Genomic DNA, 23,354 nt, shown 5'->3' with positions numbered 1-23,354 from the left:
GAATCCTGAATATTCAGGAAATCCTCCTCCCACCTACAAATTCCTTCTCCACTGGTTCACTTGTGCCTCAAATTCTCTAAAGTTTAATTCCTTTGCTTAAGGCTTACAACATAAGAAGTTAATAAAAAGGAGAAAGGAGCCTTTAGGTATATGGGTGGGGTTCTGAGAGGGCCACTGGGAGGAAGCAAGAGCAGACAGAGCCTCTGGGGATAAAAAGCCTGGTTCACTCTCAGTTACCACAGGTTGGCTGAGGTCTTATGGAGTTCAAGACACTGATTTAAAAAGCCACTTGCTGGTACCCTTCAAGATGTTCAGGATGGGAACTGATGGGGTCAACAGGGCATAGATACCGTTCTCACCGCCCAGAGAGAGCGAGAGAGAGAGAGAGAGAGAGAGAGAGAGAGAGAGAGAGAGAGAGAGAGATGTCTTCCTATTCCAGGAAAAGGCAGTGAAATTCAGGAGCCTGATGGGACGCGCTGGAAATACTCACCGGATTCCAGGCAGAAGGTGAGACAAACGGGTGGAGGGAGTTGGATTGAGGGGTAGGACCCAAGCCTGGGGCTGTGATGCTCAGAGGTTTGACAGGGCGACAGAGCTAGTAGAGCGCGGGTCTGCTGGGGAGGGGGGACAGGCTTGGGTGGGAGGTCAAGGCCTGGGCTTGGCTTTCGGAGGCCAAGGGTACGCGCACCCCAGGGAGGCCCTTGCCTTACAGGGACCTGCTCCTTCGGTCCCTGGGCTTCGAGGACCCTGCACCCTGCCTCTGACTTGGACCTGGGACACGGGGGAAACTTTTCAGACTTGCCTGGTGGCCAACTGGATACTTTGGGAGGACTAGGCAGGCTCCACGGGTGTTCACGCTGACCGAGGGGGCAGACCCGGCGTGCGGGCGTGTGGGTGTGTGCATGAGCGTGGACCCGGAGCGACACACACACTCACACACACACACTCACACGCCCGCACCCACGCAGGGCCCTCGGCCGCGCACTCCCAGACTCCCAGGACCTTCACCCCCAAGCCGGCTCCTCCCCGGCCGCGCGCCGGGTGCCAAGTCCCCGCCGAAGGCTTCTCACTAACGCAGAGGGCAGGATTCAGGGGGCTTGGGACCAGGAGCCACGGCAGGGGCTCCCCACCACCCCGCTGCAGCTGCCGGCAATCCCCCGCCCGCCGGGGGAAGGGGATGGGAAGAGAGTGCCCGGGGCTCTTACCGCTCAGGCGGCCGGGTGCGCGCGGGAGCGCCCAGCGGTCCCGCCCCGCCACGTCGGCAGGGCCAGCGGGGACGCGGCCGGAGGGCGGGCGGGGCGGGGCGGAGGAGCTGCCCCGCCCGCGGCCGGGGGAGAGGGTCCCGCCCTCTGCGCCCCCGGCCCCGCCCCTCCGGACCCCCGGCACCCGGGTCTCCTGGCCCCCGAGGGGCTGCGCGTGGCCATCCTTCGGGGCAACTTTTCTAGTCTGTGCGCTCCGGTCCGCGACGGGCTTCGGGTTCTCGGGATCCCCCGCTGTCCCTTTAACACACACCCGGAAAGCCTCGCAGTTTACCCGTAAGGAGTTACCCTGGTTGTGATTTTCTGGTTCTGCGTTGAACTGATTTCCCTGACCTTGTCGGTGGGAGTGTGCTGTGTTTTTAAAAAAGCAAACAACAACAACAACAAAAATCCCCTCCTAATAGCAGGCCAGTTTGGAAATGTGAATCAAAACCCAAATGCATTAACTTTGGCCTAGAAAGTCCACATTTGTCCTAAGTAAACAAAGGGTGTGCAAGGATCTTTATGGTAGCTACTTAGGCCAGAGAAATCGGGAAGCCCTGTGGTTGCCCCACTATGAGGGATTGGTGAAATACACTACAGTAACTTCAAACAGTCAGATATGTTGTAGCAGTTAAAACTTATAACAGCATCAAGGAAGTAAGGCCATACAGTAAGGCCTTCTTCAATGTATGGCTAAATATTAAGTTGGGGAGCAGGGACAGCAAACAAAGTGTATGTCCCATATGAACTGTTTGTAAAAATACATGTAGATATAAAATGTGCGTGTATACATGCTGTGTGTGAAAGCCAGAGAAAACAATTTAGAAACAGTGGCTTTCTGAGAGGTTTATTTCAAGCCAATTTTCTCCTCTTCAACCCTAAACTCTCTTAAAAATTATAAATTCAGAATTAAAGAAAAATGCTGAGAGCCTTTCTCTCACCCCTTCAATATCACTACCATTTTTAATAGTGCATGGATCCTACTGTAGTTTTTGTAAGCTTGTATACACACATATATACAAAGACAGTTTTCAAATGGCAAGATATTGACATATTTTGTAACTTTTTCCTGCTTATCTATTATTGTCCTCTTCATATGTATCCTAAGAACGCCTGTTATATTTTGTAATATGTTGGTATCACAGTTTATTTAGTTATTTCCCTACTGATGAGCAAAGCAGGTCATTTCTAGCTCCTTCCTTATATTTTCCATATAAAATTTTTAAAAAATTAAGCTAATGAATATTTGTTCTCTTTATATTCATAGAAAAACCAAAAAGTTACCTTAATGTGACCATGGGTTTGTGGAAACTGCTTCCAATTACTGGCAACCTTTTTGAATTAAGCCACTACTTAGAATCCTAATTGTTAACTGACTCCTGTTCTTTGGGTTTTCTGCTTCTAAATAGAATAGAGAACATGCTCTGAACCTCCCATTTCAGTTCCAAACCCTTGAGTAATATGGAACTGGGTTGCAAGTGTGACAGGCATGTTTCTGTTTACTTAGACTGACACATCCATGTCATGATTTCTGCACCTGCCTAGAGATAGCAGACACTTCTGATATACCTGCCTTACAGTCTGGACACTGGCCAGAGCTCAATCATGTGTTCCATTTTTTAAAAAATATTTAGTTGTAGATGAACATACAGTGTCTTTATTTATTTTTATGTGGTGCTGAGGATTGAACCCGTGCCTCACACATTTGAGGCAAGTACTTTACCACTGAGCTATAGCCCCAGCCCCACATGTTCCATTTTTAAAGGGCTGGTTTCCTTTTTCTCCTTGACTCAAACCACACCTGTTCAGTAAAGAATATCAGCCAAACAACCCTAGCAACAAGGACTTTTGTTTGTTTGTTTTCTGGTTATTTTGCCAACTGCAAATTATGCCTTTTCACTTAAATTTAGCTGCTCCAGGCCTACCAGGTTTTATTTCAGATATTTTAATTTTTGTAATTTAAATTTTTGGCTGGGGTTATGGCTCAGTCGTAGAGTGCTTGCCTAGCACATGTGAGGTGCTGGGTTCAATCCTCAGCATCACATAAAAAATAAATAAAATAAAGGTATTGTGTTCAACTACAACTAAATATATATATATATATATATATATATATACACACACACACACACACACACACACACACACACACACACTTTGGAGTGTTTCAAACAATTGGAAAAGTGAAGGATTATATGACAAATACTTATTTGTGTAAAAAAAAGTAGAGAATACTGTGATATACTTGAATTTAACAAATTTTTGCCTCTTTATTTTAGAACCTTCTTTTAAAAGAAAAATAGGTTGCAGGTATATTTGAAAGCCTTCCCCTTCCATTGTCCACTGTCCTTGAAGGTAACCACTGTCCTGAAGTGGTTGTCTATCACTTCCCCTCATATTTATATGCATTTACTGCATAAATCCTTACCCATAATTGTATGTAGAATTGTTTTTCAATGATTTAAAGTTTTATAAATAACATTCTATACATTATGTCTTTAGACTTAACATTATGGTTTTTTTTTTTTTGAGAGAGAGAGAGAGAATTTTTTAATATTTACTTTTTAGTTATCGGCAGGCACAACATCTTTGTTGGTATGTGGTGCTGAGGATCGAACCCGGGCCTCACGCATGCCAGGCGAGTGCGCTACCGCTTGAGCCACATCCCCAGCCCAACATTATGTTTTAAGAATCACTCATGTTCATACATGTAGCTAGCTCTAGGACATTCATTTCAACATCTTTGTAAGATTCCGTTCCATGCCCCAATTTGTCCATTTCCAAACTGATGGACATTTAGTGTGTTTCATATTCCACTCAATTACAGATAATGCTGCAGGTACATCTTTGTACATATTTTCTTATATCCCAAGCTAAAAATGCAATGGCTGGATTCCTTTACTAGAAATTGCCCAGTTGCCCTTCAGTGTGGTTCAACCATTTATTCAATACAGAAACATGTTGATATTACCGAGCCATAAAGAAAAATGAAATTATGGCATTTGCCAGTACATGAATGGAACTGGATACTATCATGCTAAGTGAAATAAGCCAATCCCCCCAAAACAAAGGCTGAGTAAGTGTTCTCCCTGATATGTGGATGCTAACACAACAAGGCATTGGGTTTATACTTTGAGAAGGGTCTCCTTACAGCTTTTGAGTAGGAACATGCTGTGATTCTTTTGTCTGAGTCTGGTTGGGTTAGGATGAAATGGAGTTGAATGGGTAGAGGTAAGTGTAGAGACAGGGAGGTCAGTTGGGAGGCCAATGCAGTTGTTCATGTGGGAGACAGATGGCTTTAACTACCAATGAAGTAGCATGAGAGGTGCTTTCCTTATGTATATATTTCAAAGAAACTACAATACAATTTGATAGTAGGTTAGATGTAGACTTTGAGCAAAAGAGAAAGGCGCTACTACACCAAAGATTTTGGCCTAAGCTACTGGGATAACAGAAATATCATTTGTGAGATGAAGAAGGAGTTTGAAGTTGTGAGAATTCAATATTCAGGTTAGTGAGAGTTTAGGAAGCAGTTGGATATAAGAGGAGTTTAGGGAAGAAGTCTGGGCTGGAGACATAATCAGGGAAACATCAACAAATAGGTGTTTCGATGCTATGGACCAGGATGAGAGTGCATGGAGTTCGAGAAAAGATGTCCACAACTGAGCCTTGGATGTTTCATGTCAGTGGAATAAGGAAGACTCAGGAGACGAGGGAAGAATGCCAGTGAATGTGTAGAGAAATCAGGGATGGGGGGATAGTGGGAAGGGAGAAGATGGGGTCCAAGAAGCCAAGAAAGAAAACTTCTCAAGACCTTTTCAATGGTGTATAAATGCCTCTGAAGCTCAAATGCGATGAAAATTGAGAATTGAGCATTGAATTTGGCAATGTGGCAGTCATTGGTGACATTGGGTGGCAGGGAAGGAACCCTGATTGGAGTAGATTTGGAGAGATTTAAGAGAATGGGTGGGGCGGGTAATTAGAGAGGGGATTAAACAATTCTTTCAGGGAGTTCTGGTGTAAGAGGAGCAAGGAAGGAGGTTGTGGGTTAAAAGGAAGATTTTTTCTTTTAAATGAGAGAAATTGTAGCATTACATGCTGATTGGAAATACTTCATTAGAGACACAAAAAAAAAGGTGTTGAAGAAGAGAGAGGACAATAGGAGAGTGAGTGCCTTGAACAGATAAGCTAGAGAGCAATCTAGGGCTCAGGGGAAGGATGGGCTATTGACAGAGAGTTCATTCAGATGAAAGAACAGTTAGAACAAGTGCAGGTGGAGAACAGAGTTTGGGGGAGGGATGTGGACATGTCTTCTGGTGACATTGGTTTTCTTGAGAAAAAGAAAGCATCATGATCTGAGAATAAGCAAGAGAAGGAGCTATGGAGAGTTGACAAGAGAGGGGGAGGTATGAGTGGGAGAGGAGAGAGAGGGGATTGGGGGGTGGCAGAAAGGCTGGAAGTTTGTGGTTCCCTCCTGAGGTTGGCACCCAGTCATGCATTGCAGGTGAGACAAGCAGCATGGGTGAGTGTATGTTTCCTCCAACTCTGTTCAGCCACTGGAGCTCAGTGTAGTCCAGAGGAGTATTGGACTTAACCTGGGTTGAGAAGAGAGAAAGAAGGTAGCTGAGATCAAATGCAGAGAAATGACTAAAGGGATCGATCGAGCATGATGTTTCAGACCAGTGCAGTGAGTTTGGGGAGCTGCTGGCAAGAGAGAGAGAAAAACTCGGAGTGGGACAGTGGCAACTGATTATGGACTGGGTGTAGTCATTGGTCATAACAGTAGTTAGGATATAATCAGGGAAAGCCTGGCTGGGCAAGGTCAGGACAAGATAATTGGAAGTGAGATTATCTAAGAACTTAGAGGGGGCAGGGAAGGAAAAATCATGACATAGCTACCAAAATACATAGAATTATGAAAGGGGTGATATTGTACTTGGACAGAAAGTGTCACTAAAGTACTCGAGAAGCAATGGGGCTCAGTAATGATTGCAACTAGAAGGGGTAGATTTTAAGGGCTGTAGAGAGAAATAGTGATTTGGAATCAAGAACACTGTCCTCTGGCCCTGAGCTATTAAGTGTGCATTTGAGAAAACGGGAACCACTAGATGGCGCTGTGCTCAGGATAGAGTGCTGGTCTCCGTGCTGGATGGTCTGGGGGTTGGAATGGAATCCCCAGAAGAGCTTTAAAAATAATCCTGTATCCACTGAGACCATTTAAATCAGCATCTCTGGACACGTATGAGAACATGAGAACTCCTGTTTTCTCATATTCCGACCAACATTTGGCCTACTGCATGTTTTAATTTTTGTCCATCTCATGGGTAGGTGTATAACTGAGTCTCCTGGTTGTCTTCATTTGCGGTTTCCCACGTTCTAGAGAAGATGCACACCTCTTCACGTGTTTGAGCTGTATCTACTTCCTTCCCTGTTATCAATCTGTTTATATCATTGGCTCATTCCCCACCCTCTTGAGTTTAGTCACTTTCATATTAATTTGTTGGAAAACTTTATATATTTGTATTACTCCTTTATGTTGATACGTATGTTGCAAATACATTCTTCCAGTCTGTGGCTTCCCCCCCTCAACCCAGCAGTAAATTTTAATTTTAATATCAATATTTACAATATGTTATCAATTATATTCCTTATGGTTTGTGTTTTTTATATGAATAATTGACACATGACTCATTTCAAAACTGTGGGTAGACAAATATTTACTATTAATTTTTTGGGGAAAGATAAAGGTTTTTTGGGATTGGCTTGCTTCACTTAGCATTATATTCTCCAATTCTATCCACTTTCCTGCAAATGCCATGATTTTATTCTCTTTTAATGCCTAGCAATGTTTCATTGTATACATAGACCAAAGTTTCCCTATACATTCATCTACTGAAGGGCATCTAGGTTGGTTCCACAGTTAAGCTATTGTGAATTGTGATGCTATAAACATTGATGTGGCTGTGTCCCCATAGTTTGCTGTTTTTTTAAATCTGAATTAATTTTTTATTTATATATGATAGCAGAAGGCATTACAATTCTTATTATACATTACACATCACAATTTTTCATATCTCTGTATATAAAGTATGTCCACACCAATTCATGCCTTCATATATGTACTTTGGATAATAATGTCCATCACATTCCACCATCATTTCTAACCCCAAGTCCCCTCCCTTCCCTTCCCACTCCTTTGCCCTATCTATAGTTCCTCTACTCCTCCCATGCTCCCTCTCCCTACCCCACTATGAATCAGCCTCCTTATATCAGAGAAAACATTTGGTTTTGGGGGATTGGTTTACTTCACTTAGCATTATCTTCTCTAGCTCCATCCATTTACCTGCAAATGCCATGATTTTATTCTCTTTTATTGCTAAGCAATATTCCAGTGTGTATATATGTCACATTTTTTTTTTATCCATTCGTTGAAGGGCATCTAGGTTGGTTCCACAGTTTAGCTATTGTGAATTGTGCTGCAATAAACATTGATGTGGCTGTGTCCCTGTAGTATGTTGTTTAAGTCCTTTGGGAATAGACCGAGGGGAGTGATAGCTGCGTCAAATGGTGGTTCCATTCCAAGTGTTCCAAGGAATCTCCATACTGCTTTCCAGAGTGGTTGTACCAATTTGCAGTTCCACCAGCTCTTTTCCCCACATCCTTGCCAACACTTATTGTTGTTTGTATTCTTGATAGCTGCCATTCTGACTGGAGTGAGATGAAATCTTAGAGTGGTTTTGATTTGCATTTCTCTAATTGCTAGAGATGTTGAACATTTTTTCATGTTTGTTAATTGATTGTATATCACCTTCGGAGAAGTGTCTGTTCAGTTCCTTGGCTCATTTATTGATTGGGTTATTTGTTTTTTTGGTGTTAAGATTTTTGAGATCTTTATGTATTCTTTTTTTAAAATTTATTTTTGCATTACAGTTCTTAATATACCATTATACCATAATTTATCATATCTCTGATTATATATAAGGTATATTTTTATATATTCTAGAGATTAGTGCTCTGTCTGATGTGCTTGTGGTAAAGATTTGCTCTAATTTTTTAGGCTCTATTCACCTCACTGATTGTTTCTTTTACTGAAAAGAAACTTTTTAGTTTGAATCCATCCCATTTATTGATTCTTGCACTATAGGAGTCTTATTAAGAAAGTTGGGGCCTAAATCTACATGATGGATATTAGGGCCTATTTTTTTTTTCCATTAGGCATAAGGTCTCTGGCTTAATTCCTAGGTCCTTGATCCACTTTGAGTTGAGTTTTGGGACATGTGAGAGATAGAGGTTTAATTTCATTTTATTGCATATGGATTTCCAGTTTTCCCAGCACCATTTGTTGAAGAGGCTATCTTTTCTCCAGTGTATATTTTTGGCAGCTTTGTATAATATAAGATAACTGTAGTTATGTGGGTTAGTCTCTGTGTCCTCTATTCTGTACCATTGGTCTGCAGGTCTATTTGGGTTCCAACACAATGCTCTATTGGTCTGGAATAGTAATGCCAGCAGCCTCACTCTTCTTGCTAAGGATTGCTTTAGCTATTCTGGGTCTCTTATTTTTCCAGATGAATTTCATGACTGCTTTTTCTATTTCTATGAGGAATGTCATTGGGATTTTGATTGGGATTGCATTGAATCTGTATAGTGCTTTTGGTAGTATGATCATTTTGACAATATTAATTCTGCCTATCCAAGAACAAGGTAGATTTTTCCATCTTCTAAAGACTTCTTTAATTTCTTTCTTTAGCATATTGTAGTTTTCATTGTGAGGTCTTTTACCTCTTTCATTAAGTTTATTTCCAAGTATTTTTTTTGAGGCTATTGTAAATAGAGTGGGTTTCCTAGTTTCTCTTTCAGAGGATTTGCCACTGATGTACAGAAATGCCTTTGATTTATGGGTGTTGATTTTATATCGAGCTACTTTGCTGATTTTCTTTATTAGTTCTAGGAGATTTATGGTGGAATGTTTTGGGTCTTCTAGGTATAGAATCATATCATCTGCAAATAGTGATAATTTGAGTTCTTAACCTATTCATATCCCTTTAATTTCTTTCGGTTGCTTGTATTTTTGATAATTGCTCATGGCACTTTTTATGAGGATTACATGAGTTAATCCTTGTAAAGTACTCAGAACAATGCCTGGCAAGAAGATAACTGTTATATTTGTGCAAATGATGTTATATTCCCCACACTGTTCCATTCTTGTTTGTTTGTTTGTTTTGGTAGTGCTGGGGTTTGAACCCAGTATACTAGGAAAGCACTCTACCAACTGAGCTCCCAGCCCCTCCACCCTGTTTTGCACCTTGCTTTTCTTCCCTTTATAGTCAATCCTGCCATTTCCACTTCAGTGTTTAAAAACACATGACTTGCATAGAATTAAACTCCTTTCTGTTACAAGTTCTCTTCTGTGTCAGTCACTGTTCTAGACACTTTATATTCATTATCTTCCCTAAAAATCACAACAACTACTCCCATTTTGTGGATGAATAAATGGAGTCTCAGTGAGTCTAAACAACTTGCCTAGTTAGTGGGCCAAGTAAGGAATACGCTCAGTTCTGGCTGTTTCTTTCTTAGTTCCACTGCCCTGATTGCTTCCTGATTTGTGCCCTCCTCTTAAAGACAATTCTCAGGGTTACGATAGCCACAATAAGAATGACAGCAGTGTTGTGCAACAGGCTAACAAGAAATGTGCCACGTGACCAAATCCTCAGTGATGTATAAATGTGTGAATATGCATGTCTTTTTTAAAGACTTTAGTCCAATGTTGCTGAAATTCCCTCAAAGACACAGCCGGCCCTGCTTGTTTCTCAAATCTGTTTTCCCAGTGTCCCGCACATCTGTGCTTTCCTGCTGCCTCACATTGCACCCATCACTCCTGGCTGAGTACCTCCAGGCCTAAGAAGACTTCCTGTTGGGTTTGATGAGTAAGGATGAGTAGTCAGACACTGGCCTCTCCCTTCCCCTTGAAAGCAGAAGTGATTCTGAACTAGATGTTCAACTTTATCATTGGCCACATTGCACAGTCTTAACGTTTTTGTAAAGATAAAATGATGCCGGCCAGTGAGATTCAGTCTAGAACCATTATTTAGCTTATGTATTCTGTTCTTTACAAAAACTAAATAAGTGAGAAGTCTGAGAACTGGGATCCAGATACTTGAAGTAGCTGCTTAACCATTCACCCTCTTTTTATTTCAACTCTTATTGATATTATGCTAACATTATTCTAACTGGTCTTTAGAAAATTAAATTTTAAATTAGTCCTTCAGGAGCTCAGCAACATTTACTATTCCAGAATAAAAATGGGAACATGTAATAGAACCAAATGTTGATTAGAGTGTGGGAAATCAAGATACAATTCCTGTTAGGTATGGCTAAACATGTATCAACTATTAAGCTTTTTTGAAAGCTGATTTTTTTTAAAAAAAATGTGGTTCTAGGCTTATTTTCAGTATCTCATCTAGCTAAAATAATGCTCAGGCATTGATTGATAATAGCAGATGCAATTATTCAGGAAATGTTAAATATGGTGGTACTGGAGAACAGGCAAAGTTTTCCACTCTGGTGACAACTTAATATTCAGGGTGCACACTCTCAGGATAAAATTTACGTTAGAAAAATACTTTCCTTCACAGTGGAGTTTTCATAAGCTGCTTTCTCATATGAATGTAAGTATATATTGATTTAGTCTGCCGTCCAGAAAAGCCTGCTATGCCCATGACTTTTTAAAAAGGAAGTTTCTGAGCACTTGCCTCGCATGTGTGAGGCCCTGGGTTCAATCCTTGACACCACATAAAAATAAACAAATAAAATAAAGGCATTCTGTCCATCTACAACTACCAAAAATTTTTAAAATAAAATTAAAAAATAAATAAATGAAAGGAAATTTCTATGTGGGAGTAATTCCAGTAAGCGCCAACAGATGGCACCAAACCATGTACCTGGTATTGTATTGCTTTACTTTGAGGACTTGGCATTGGTGAAGTACTTATTTTCGTGCTCTTAGAAGTTATTTTCTCTTCTTCTGAGAAAGAAATATTGGTAAGTAAGAATGCTTTTGTGGATTTTTCAAGTTATGGTGCAAATTCGTCAAATAAGGAAGAGAATTCTTATGATTATGTAGGAAATAACCTTTGAAATTTTTGCAAAATGATTTTGTTGTTGTTTTAATGTTGTAAGTATCCTTTGAATTGTACACAAACAAGTAGTGTGTCTTTATGCAAGATATAAAACAACTAATACTTTTAGCAGTGGTGGAAAAAAAACTAACTTTTGTTATTTATTTCTTCTGCTTTCGTCTGTGGTGTTTTCTCTCTTCATCTTTCTCTAGTTCCTTGTTTTCGGCAACATTTACAGCAGTTTGATAGAGCACCTATCACAAGTTACATACTTTTATAGTGTACGTGTGTGTTTGAGCTCCCCCGTGCATGAACTGTGAAAGTTTATGGGTCTGGATCTGTCACTAACTCAGTAGCCTTTTGAAGGAGGGGTCCTGGCATTCCTTTTCATATTAATATCCCGAGCACCTAGCACCATTAATTAAATGGAGGAAGTGACAGGGACCAAGCTCTTTGTAACCTGTGAATTCAGCGGTGCCAGCCCTCAGCTCCCTCCAGGCTCCCTACCTTAAGTTTGACAAAAGAAACAGTGTTTCTTTGGCATATTTGTTGACTTGATTATAAATTATTTTCCCACACTTACCTAACTTAATGTTTTTGTTTTCTTTGTTTCTGGTCTCTCCTTTCTTGTAGCTTTAATTTTTGTAGGTCCCTCCAATACCATTTTGTCTGAAAAAGTTTTTACTTGTTCATTTTTCTCTCCTTTTTCATTTGATGCATTCAATAAATGACTTTTACCTATCTCTTTTTACTTCCTTAAGAAAACAGTGACCTCATGAACTTCCTGTCTTCAAGCACCACCCCCTTTACATATATCAATGTTCCTGGCTGGTTTGTCAAGTGTGTAGAGTAGGAGTTGCTCAAGGCTATGAACACCTGGAGGGGAATATTCGTACTTTGTGGTGGGTGTTATAAGCTTTCTACTTCCTCATGTGATGGCTGAATTTCAGTCCTCTGACCTAGAGGTTGGTCTGTGGGGGAGACCGTTGAGTGGGTCCTCATCCATGACTGTCAGTTATCTACCTAACTGAGGAAATTCTTTCTTTATATATATATATTAATATTCCAAATAATACAAGCATGCACCTTTACATATGAAATATTTTACATAAGTTATAATTAAAGACAACTCTTCAGTTGTCTTAATATTTTGAAATTATAAAAAATATTCAAAACAAGAAATTTTAGAAATATTGAAAGTACTTAAAATTTTTTTTTTTAGTTGTAGATGAACACAATTTCTTCCTTCCTTTCTTCCTCCCTTCCTTCCTTGTTAGAGTCTGTAAACAAGTCTGGATGGCGCCTGGCATTTTGCCAGAGGGAGTGGTTTGTGAAGTAATGCCAGCAAGCCAGTAAGTATGGAGATTCCTTATTGGTTGACTGCTGTATCGAGTTTATGTTAATTAAGATAAGCTGTGTGGAATGTATATATTATATATTATATATTATTCCATAATTCTTGGATGTTTTTCTCGTGATTTTTTACCAGCCTTTCTGAGTTGGCTAGACTCTTTTCAAGATGACATATTTTGTCTTCATTATCTGACGTTCTGGCTTCTACTTGCTCCACTCTGTTAGTGATACTCTCAATTGAGTTTTTAATTTGGTTTATCATTTCCTTCATTTGTATAATTATTGTTTGAGTATTTTTTATAATCTCTATCTCCTGATAAAGATGCTTAACTTCTTCTTTTATCTGTTTATGTAATTCATTCTCAATGTGTTCTTTCGCTGCTTGAATTTGCTGTCTCGTATCCTCTTTAAGGTTCCATTCCATCTGTCTTAGGTGTTCCTTGAGTTCTTTATATGACCATTTTTCTGATGACTCCTGAATATAAGTCCTCCTGAATATTTAGGCTGTCCTGCATTGTTTGTACTCCTTTTCTTCCTTGCTTTTTGAAGCTGCTCATGTTACTTCTTGTTCTGTTTGACTTCTGAGTTACTGTTTACTCCTATAAATTTATTTGATGCTTGGGAGGAAAGGTATTAGAAGGGAAGGGAAGAAGTCACTAAAGAGAATGAGAGTAAGCAGGTAGAATTCAAGGAAGGGGAATAAGAAAATTGAAAAGAAATGAAAAGACAAAAGAAGAAAAAAAATAGGAAATAAAAAAGAAAAAAAATTAAAAAAAATAATAAAAAAATAAAAATTAAAATTAGAAGGAAAAAAATTGAAAAAAAATTGAAAAAAAATTTAAAAAACAACAAGAAAGAAAAATGAAAATGAAAGAAAAAATCCAAATCAAAAAAAAGAGAAAAAAAAACTAATAAATGCAGTTAGAGTTTGAGGAACTTCTCTTCCAGTAGGTGACGCTGTGCCCACCAGGCCAAATTTCTCCTGTCAATAGGCGGGAACCAATCACTGTGCAGCAGCTCCTCCTCCCAGACTGGGCGAGTCTCTAATCCTGAGTGCCTAGGGCCTCCTCTTGTGTCTAGTCACTTCCCCACTTTTCCTCTAGCCAGGCCCCTCTCACTGGTGGCACTCACCACAATACTGGCTACACGCCAGGTCTGCTGCTCCCGGGAGCCCTGTTTTCATGAATGACTTGGCACACTCTCCCTGTTTGCCATTCCCTCAGACCCTAAGTTTGTAGAGCTTGGGGCTGAGAATCCTCAGCGAATTTTACTTGCCCTCCGGTAGCCACGCCCCCGGTAGCTGGTGAAAGAGACCTCAGTTGTCAGCATTGGTGGGAGCGGTAGCTGGGAGTTTCGAGCCGCGGGTCCCGCGCCACGTCGGATTCCCTCGGTCTGGCTATCGCGCTCACGGGAGAGCTGGGAGGGGCCCTTAAGTTTTCCCCGATGTGTGGAGAGGGAAGGCTAGGGAATTACACACCTGTAGCCGCAGGTTTCAATGAAGTTATCTCCTCCACCGCAGTCTGGTGACGTCAGTTCTCTGTCATGGTGGTATCTCTTGCAATTGGTGACAGTTCGTTTCCCTTTGCCGGGTGACCAATGCAACGGGTGGGTCCTTACTGTCTCTCCCAAGCCCTGTTTCAAACCTGTGGTCACTACCTATGAAGGCTCGGTTGGCATTTACCTCCGTAGGATCAGAAGGGCTGACCAGTTGTTTCAGCCGGATGGATTAGTGCTGAGTCACAGCTGTTTGTCTGCGGGAAGCAGGGAGCTTGAATTCAGCCGATCCGGGCTCAGTGTGTGTTCTGAGAGGCCCAGACTGTTCGCCCCAGATCCACGTCAGCTCAGCATTGCCTAGTGATCCTGAGCAAACAGAATTTAGATTGTTTACGACTCCCTATGCCCGCTCAGCTGAAGAGGTCAGAGACTTGATCTCTCCGTGCCCGCCGCCATGTTGGACTCTCCCTCTAAGAATTTTTAAATCTCCTCTTTGATGTCTTTTGCAACCCATTGTTCATTCAATAACATATTATTTAGTCTCCAGGTGTTATTTTATCATTGATTTCTAATTTAATTCCATTATGATCTGATATAATTCAGAGTAGTATCTATTTTTTTTTTTGTATTTGCTAAGAGTTGCTTTGTGGCATAATATATGTTCTATTTTAGAGAAGGTTCCATGTGCTGCTGAGAAGAAAGTGTATTCACTCGTTGAAGGATGAAATATTCTATATATGTCTGTTAAGTCTAGGTTATTGATTATATTATTGAGTTCTATAGTTTCTTTGTTCAGCTTTTGTTTGGAAGATCTATCCAGTGGTGAAAGAGATGTGTTAAAGTCACCCAGAATTATTGTGTTGTGGTCTATTTGACTCTTGAATTTGAGAAGAGTTTGTTTGATGAATGTAGATGCTCCATTGTTTGGGGCATATATATTTATAATTGTTATGTCTTGTTGATGAATGGTTCCCTTGAACAGTATGAAATGTTCTTCTTTATCCCTCTTGATTAACTTTGGCTCATTATCTTCTTTATTTGATATGAGGATGGAAACTCCTGCTTGTTTCCACAGTCCATGTGAGTGATATGTTATCTTACAACCTTTCACCTTCAGACTGTGGATGTCTTTTCCTATGAGATGAGTCTTTTGAAGGCTTTTTAAAATCCAATCTGCCAGCCTATGTCTTTTGTTTGGTGAGTTTAGGTCATTAACATTCAGGGTTATTATTGAGACATGATTTGTATTCCCAGTCATATTGTTTATTTTTGTTATTTAACTTGTTTTTCCTTTGATAAGTATTTCCTTTAGTGTAATATCCCCCTTTGCTGATTTTCATTGTTGTTTTTTGTTTCCTCCTCATGGAATATTTTGCTGAGGATGTTCTGTAGTGTGGGTTTCTAGTTGTAAATTATTTTAACTTTTGTTTATCATGGAAGGTTTTTATTTCATCATCAAATTTAAGGCTTAATTTTGCTGGATATAGATTCTTGGTTGGCATCCATTTTCTTTCAGAGCTTGATATGTGTTGTTCCAGGATCTTTTAGCTTTCAGGGTCTGGATTGAAAAATCTGCAGATATCCTAATTGTTTTCCCCTATATATAACCCGATTCCTTTCTCTTGTGGCTTTTAAAATTCTCTGCTTATTCTGTATGCTAAGCATTTTCATTTATAATGTGCCTTGGTGTGGATCTGTTGTGATTTTGTACATTTGGTGTCCTATAAGCCTCTTGTATTTGATTTTCCAATTCATTCTTCATGTTTGGAAATTTTTCTGATATTATTTTATTGAATAGATTGTTCATTCCTTTGGTTCGGAACTCCATGCCTTCCTCTATCCCAATAACTTTAAAATTTGGTCTTTTTATGTTATTCTATAATTCTTGAATGTTCTGTTCATGGTTTCTTATCATCTTTACTGTCTGGTCAACATTCTTTTCAAGATTATATATTTTATCTTCATTTTCTGAGGTCTTGTCTTCTACATGATCTAATCTGTTGGTGATGCTTTCTATTGAACTTTTAATTTGGTTTATTGTTTCTTTCATTGCAAGGATTCCTGTTTTTTTTTCAGAACCCCTATCTCCTTATTGAAATAATCTTTTGTTTCCTGTATTTGCTTATGTAGCTCTTTATCGAAATGATCTTTTGCTGCTTGTAATCGCTCTCTTATATCATCCTTGAATTCACAGAACATTTTAATTATGTACATCCTGAACTCTTTCTCTGTAATTTCTTCTGTTGTTCTGGCCATGGATTCTAATAATGTATTATCTTGGTTTTGGGGGGCACTTTTTTTCCTTTATTTTTTCATGTTGTTCCTGTGTCCTTCCTTCTAGCACTGCAGATCCATGGCTTTACGGCTTTTACACTGTAGGCTTATAGTGTCCCTGCAGGTTTTCAATACCTCTTCTTTAAGGGGGAGAACAATGTGAACAGATCCTAATACACACAATATACAACCTTAAACCAAATAGCCACTATTAAGATGTTTATGACTTTGTCACAATATACAGAAATGGTGAATTAAATTATTATCTACAATACAAACAGTAGGTTTTCAAAAGGGTCTATATTTCTGATGGTGACAAAGAACCGGGAGTGAGGTATAGGATGAGATGTTGAGGGGATAGGAGGTAAGGATTTGGAGTTATTATATCTTAGAAAGCGTGAAAGAGGAATCTAAAGAAGTTGGTTAGTAGCAGGAGAAGAGAGAGAAAGTGATTTGGGGGAGACAAGTAAGTGGGAATACAGTAGAGTACAACAAACAAACAAACATAAATATTAGAAAAGTAAAAAATGTAAAAATTAGAGATAAAATAATATATAATACCACTGTAATAACACTATTCAAACATTCCAGTCCTCAGTAGCCTAATTCATGAAAAGTACTTGGTTTCACAAATGTTGGGGATTTGAGGGCAGGAAGAGAGAGAGAGAGAGAGAGAGAGAGAGAGAGAGAGAGAGAGAGAGAGAATGAATATCTCAGAGGAAAATACAAGGATTGTTTTTGTTGGAGATCAGATTCTTTCCAGCTCCCCTTCTCATCCAATAGGTAGGGTTTTCTGTTGTTTGCTGGTACCTCCATCCTCAGGATGGTGAAGGTTATTAGGGTGGGAGGGTTGGTCTTGTGGCATGGCTCCTGGAGGTGCGGTATAGTCCTTGCCATTTCCCAATGGGAAACTGTACCCCAAGGATCTCATTTGGGGCCCACTTGTGTGATGTGGGCACCTGGTCTTATCTCCTTATATCACCTGTAGACCTCGCCATTCTTGGTCTCTAATTCAGTCTATTGACTGTATCTCACTCACCCCTTCCCTTTCTACTTTCCAATCAGGAACCTTTCTCTCCAGAGGTCTTGTGGGCTGTGTTCTGGGGACTGCACACCTGTCGCAGAGAGCTGTTTTATGTTGGGCAGATTGGGACCCGGTTTTGTGATCCGCTTTTGTGAGCTAGGGACAGGCCCCATAGCCTCAGGCATGGTGCCAGGTTAGGGGCTGCTGAGGCAGGGGAGAAATTGGGGGCTTTCAGTACCTGGATATTGCTTCTAAGCCTCAGCCGGTTTTCCAAGCTGGGAGTTGCCCCAACTAAAGATGACCACGAAGGTGTCCTAAGATGGAGGAAGTTACTTTCAGCCATGGGCTGCTGGGTTGGGTGGGACCAGGTGATGGCTCTGAGTGGCATGTTCAGAGATGCAGCTCCGCAGCATGCAGTATTGTGGCTGGCAGCTGTCACCAGACCCAGTGCAGTGTTCCAACGTGCAGGCTACCTCACGTAGGGGACTGTGGCAGTGGTTGCAGTGCCCCAAGTTGGAGGTCACCGGAGGAGTCCCACATTGGTAGATGGGGATCCACAAGGGAGAAGCGGCTGGAGTTCCTGCATGTGGGCTGTGGCCAGGTGTCCTGTGTGGGAACAGCAGCTGGGATTCCTGCATGGGTGGGCGGCCAGGAGTCCTGCGCGGGTGCTAATCAAGACTGATTTTAGAGGTCTTAGTCCACAGAAGTCTGGTTCCATTCCTGGGGACTCAAGGTGAGGCTGAACATCATGGCGGAAGACTGTGGCAGAGGGAAGCAGCTCACATGTTGATCAGAGAGGAGAGAGAGAGAGAGAGAGAGAGAGAGAGAGAGAGAGAGAGAGAGACAGAGAGAGAGAAAGAGAGAGAGAGAGAGGGAGCGCCACACTGTCTTGATTACTGTAGTGTTAGAGTGAGACTTGATGTTGGGTGTGTCATTTCTTTGACTTTGACATTAGTCTTTTAATTACTTCCCCAACCCAGGAGTGAACAATACTTTCTTTTTTTTTCAAGTCAGACATTTTTTCTTCTAGAAGTTTTATAGTTTAAATATTCTAATGTGGTAACTAGAAATTAGATTCTCACCTCCCCAGGGCTTCTTGTTGCTGCCTGCTGTGGGTCAGAGTTGTTCTCTTATTCAGTGACTTTTCTAAACAATATTTGGAATGACTGTCATCTGTGAACGCTGAATTTTCTGTTAGCTCAGTGGTCAACTAGTGATTTGAGATTTCCTCAAATACCTGGAGCAAAAAACCAAACCAAACACCAAAAAAACAAAAAGAAATAAACAAACAAAAAACTCTGGATCTTTGCAGACTGGCTCCATGTTGGAGCCCTTCTGCCTTAGTCTTCACTTTCTGCTCAGGTGGAGCCTAGACATTCAGCAGAGGTGAAAGGTTAGACTTTTCTCAGCTCTTCTCTGAGCCTGTGTCCAGCTCTGGGCAGGGTGTGGATTTGCGGATTTGTTGACATACACGGAGCTTTCCAAAGCCTCTGTTCTCTCGAGTAGCTCTGTTCCCAGCCTCTTCCCTTCCTGGCTTCGTGGTAGGTCTATGGCTTGCTTATCTGTTATTTCTTGCCCCATGTGGCTGCAGCTAGTATATTTACCTTTAAATCTTTCCCACAAACACCACCCAGGAGGTTTCTCCAACTCTTAAACTTCTGAGGTATGTGAAGCAAAGACAACCCCATAGTGAATCCTTAGGGAGCCACTGGACAAGTCAAAACATGTGGCCATGATTCCTTGTGTTCCCCCTGGCACCAGCAAGCTGTGTAACAGGGAAAAAAAAAACATCATGTAAAAATCTGGGGACAGAAATGACTGTGATTGTGAATGAAGAAGTCATTGAGCTTTTAGTAAGCGAAAATTTGAAAGCAATCATTCAAACTTTACTCATTTTACTATATGTTGAACTTCTAGAAACTGGACTCAATTCAAAATGGTCTGAAGAACAGCAGCCCTTGAGGAGAACCATTGCATCATGACCCCAGACAAAGAGCCTGTTGTCACAAACCTTTGTTTTGTTTGTATCGTGATCTTAATATTCGGAATCATAGTCCAGGTCTCTGGTGAAAATGAACTTAGAGTAGACATGTCAAAAATAGGCCTGACGCATGTTCCGAAAGACCTGTCATCAAGAACTGAAGTCTTAGACATATCTCAAAACTACATATCTGAGCTTCAGATCTCTGACTTCAGCTTCTTGTCGGGGCTGAAAGTTTTGCGACTTTACCATAATAGAATCCAGAGACTTGATTTTAGTGTTTTCAAGTTCAACCGCTACCTGGAATATTTGGATTTATCTCACAATCAGTTGCAAAAGATATCCTGCTACCCTGTGGTGGGCGTCAAACATTTAGATCTCTCATTCAATGACTTTGATGCTCTGCCCATCTGTACAGAATTTGGCAACTTGACGCAACTGAATTTCTTGGGATTAAGTGCTGCAAAGTTCCAGCCATTAGATCTGCTACCAATTGCTCACTTGCATCTAAATTACATTCTTCTGGATTTAGGAGGTTATTACGTGAAAGAAAATGAGGCAGAAAGTCTTCAAATTCTGAACACAAAATCACTTCATTTTGTTTTCCACCCAGAGAGTTTATTTTCTGTCCAAGTGAACATATCAGTTAATACTTTAGGGTGCTTACAGCTGACAAATATTAAATTGAATGATGAGAACTGTCAAGTCTTAATTAACTTTTTATTGGAACTCACTAGAGGTCCAACCCTACTGAACTTTACTCTCAATCACATGGAAACAACTTGGAAATGCTTGGTTAGAGTTTTTCAGTTCCTTTGGCCCAAACCTGTGGAATATCTCAATATTTACAATTTAACAATAGTCGAAAGCATTAATGAAGAAGATTTTGCTTATTCTGAAACAGCACTGAAAGCATTAAAAATAGAACATATTAAAAACCAAGTTTTTATCTTCTCACAGACAGCATTGTACACAGTGTTTTCTGAGATGAACATTATGATGTTAACCATATCAGATACACCTTTTATTCATATGCTTTGTCCTCAAGCACCAAGCACATTTAAATTTTTGAACTTTACCCAGAATGTGTTCACAGATAGTGTTTTTCAAAACTGTTCCACTTTAGTGCAATTGGAGACACTTATCTTGCAAAAAAATGGATTAAAAAACCTTTGTAAAGTATCTCTCATGACGAAGAATATGCCGTCCTTGGAATTCCTGGATGTTAGCTTGAATTCTCTGGAATCTCATAGACTTGAGGAAAATTGCACTTGGATTGAAAGTATAGTGGTATTAAATTTATCTTCAAATATACTTACTGACTCAGTTTTCAGCTGTTTGCCTCCCAAGGTCAAGGTACTTGATCTTCACAATAACAGAATCATGAACATCCCTAAAGATGTCACCCATCTGGAAGCTTTGCAGGAACTCAACATAGCATTCAATTCTTTAGCTGACCTTCCTGAATGTGGTACCTTCAGCAGCCTCTCTGTACTGATCATTGACCATAATTCTATTTCCCACCCATCAGCTGATTTCTTCCAGAGCTGCCAGAAGATGAAGTCAATACAAGCAGGGAGCAACCCATTCCAATGCACATGTGAGCTCAGAGACTTCATCCAACATATAGGCCAACTACCAAGTGAAGTGGTAGAGGGCTGGCCTGATGCTTATAAGTGTGACTACCCAGAAAGCTATAAGGGAACCCCACTAAAGGACTTCCATGTGTCCCCATTATCCTGTAACACAGGTCTGCTGATTGTCACCATTGGGGTCGTGGTGCTGGTGTTAGCTGGTTCTGTGACCTTCTTCTGCCTCTACTTGGATCTGCCCTGGTATCTCAGGATGGTGTGTCAGTGGGCCCAGACTCGGCACAGGACTAGGAACATCCCCTTGGAAGAACTCCAAAGAAATCTTCAGTTCCATGCTTTTATTTCATACAGTGAACATGATTCTGCCTGGGTAAAGAGTGAATTACTCCCAAACCTAGAAAAAGAAGATATCCGGATCTGTCTCCATGAAAGAAACTTTGTTCCTGGCAAGAGCATTGTGGAAAATATCATAAATTGCATTGAGAAGAGCTACAAGTCCATCTTTGTTTTGTCCCCCAACTTTGTCCAGAGTGAGTGGTGCCATTATGAGCTGTACTTTGCCCACCACAATCTCTTCCATGAAGGTTCTGATAACTTACTCCTGATCTTACTGGAACCCATCCCGCCCAATAGCATTCCCAACAAGTATCACAAGCTGAGGGCTCTCATGACACAGCGCACTTACTTGGAATGGCCCATGGAGAAGAGCAAACAGGGACTTTTTTGGGCTAACATCAGAGCTGCTTTTAATATGAACTTAACACTAGTCAATGAAAACACCATTATCTTGAACTCTGATGAATATCATTTCTAGCTCCTATCTGGGGCTGCTTCCAGATCCACCATGTCTTTGGGGAAGATACAATGAAAACCTTGTTTCAACTGAGTTGGGGAATTAGGTTTGGGGTGGGGATAAAGGTGATGCTCATTTTGCCAATTAGAGAAATCTTAGTATCTTCCTGTTTACTCTCCGTTTTCACATTGAAACAGTCTTTTTTGAGTAAATTCTCATTCAGGGATCTTTCTTCCCCACTCTCCTTTCCCAAATGAAAGAGGGAAAGGAGACTTTGTGGCTTCATGTCAGCAAGAAAAGAGGTGGCCTCAGAACCTGTGTGCACTGGTCCTTGGAGCCTCCTCTGAATCCTCATTGTATTCTGGGTGAGTTTTATCATCCTAAGCTTTGGGCCTAGGAAAAATATTAGGCCAGTTATGAAATATAAGACAGTATTTTTTCTACATGTGAGTAATAGTTTATTGACTTTTTGACTCTGACACACAAACATGTAATTAACCATTGGAAACTCATGGCATTATAATATGTGTGTATAATAGGAAATATGGCCTTCAGTTATAGGCTGCTGAGGTGAAAGACTTGGGTATACTTGCTTGCCAAAGACACTGAGAGTCAAATTTATGTGTCACTTGATATCAAAATGGTTTTTGTTGTTGTTGTTGTTGTTGTTGTCTTCGACTTTTGCCTAATGCCCAAAGCTGATGAAATGCAATAAATGCTCCCATATTCACAGAGAGAGAGAGAGAGACATAGCCAGGCTGGACATCCTAAAAGAGCAGAAAAGGACTAGTAATTATCAGTCCACGTTGCCATCTCTAGAATACTGGATTCAAAAGGGTCATTTAGAGAGTCATTAAGTGGAGGCTCCAAAATATGGCGAGATTGCTTTGAATACCTTCAAAAGGCAAGTGAGAGGGGCTCCCAGAATAGTAGGAAAGTAGTCTGTCATTCTCCTTCCAGACCGAAGGTTTGCAGAGGAACAGGAGTATAAGATCCATGCAGCAGGCGAGGTGTGATTCTTAGCTATTTATAGGTGCTGCATAAGTATTTGTTGAGTGAATAGATGAGTGCTTGTACTGGAGAAAAGGAGAGAGGTTGGCTTGGGCAGCACAGAATGGTAGGACAAGAGAAGGGGTACAGTGATTGCAACCTGTCCTTCCATCATCAGCATGGCAAAGGCATTTCCTGTGGGCCAGACTGACCATGGTAGCTGGGTTTGAGTTGTCACAATAGGACCTCAACCAACAAGGCAGCCTATTGTGCAGAGATATTGTGGCACCCAGAGGCCAAGGAGTTGGGGGGAAGAGGTGCATTGCAGGAGTTGTGGAAGAGATCAGCCAGATTGTGTGCCATTTGCATTAAGGAACTGTGTGATATGGAGTCTACTCTATATTTGGGTCTCCAAATAACTCACAGATGCATGCCATAAAAGGGCCACCTTTTGGTTTCTGACACAACAGGAAGTAGGAGTGTGATAGCCTATT

The 23,354-nt window shown here is 40.8% G+C and overlaps 3 protein-coding genes across 7 annotated transcripts in view; 2 read left to right on the top strand and 1 right to left on the bottom strand.

Annotated features, from left to right (window-relative positions):
- The window catches only part of FAM114A1 (family with sequence similarity 114 member A1), a 60,726-nt gene extending 59,430 nt beyond the window's left edge, over window positions 1-1,296 (bottom strand). For 2 of the 4 annotated variants that reach the window (XM_081303229.1, XM_081303232.1), the window contains exon 1: window positions 1,206-1,296. The gene's annotated coding sequence lies outside the window, so the exon portion shown is untranslated. The other 2 variants (XM_081303230.1, XM_081303231.1) reach the window with 2 other exon arrangements.
- Window positions 403-21,891, top strand: TLR6 (toll like receptor 6; the record flags this gene model as incomplete). The annotated part of the gene is made up of 2 exons (XM_081303481.1): window positions 403-507; window positions 19,422-21,891. The coding sequence occupies exon 2, from the start codon at window positions 19,483-19,485 to the stop codon at window positions 21,889-21,891; it is 2,409 nt and encodes an 802-aa protein (XP_081159607.1). The 5' UTR covers window positions 403-507; window positions 19,422-19,482.
- The window catches only part of TLR1 (toll like receptor 1), a 49,751-nt gene continuing 26,803 nt past the window's right edge, over window positions 407-23,354 (top strand). The window contains exon 1 of one of the 2 annotated variants that reach the window (XM_081303218.1): window positions 407-507. The gene's annotated coding sequence lies outside the window, so the exon portion shown is untranslated. Of the gene's footprint in view, window positions 508-11,218; window positions 11,283-23,354 lie in introns of those variants that run through there. The other variant, XM_081303219.1, reaches the window with a different exon arrangement.

The sequence above is a fragment of the Spermophilus citellus genome (genome assembly GCF_964194105.1).
Source record: "Spermophilus citellus genome assembly, chromosome: 8".
Lineage (NCBI taxonomy): Eukaryota > Metazoa > Chordata > Mammalia > Rodentia > Sciuridae > Spermophilus > Spermophilus citellus.
The sequence above is the reverse complement of the archived record's forward strand: the minus strand, read 5'-3'. Positions and strand labels throughout refer to the sequence as shown.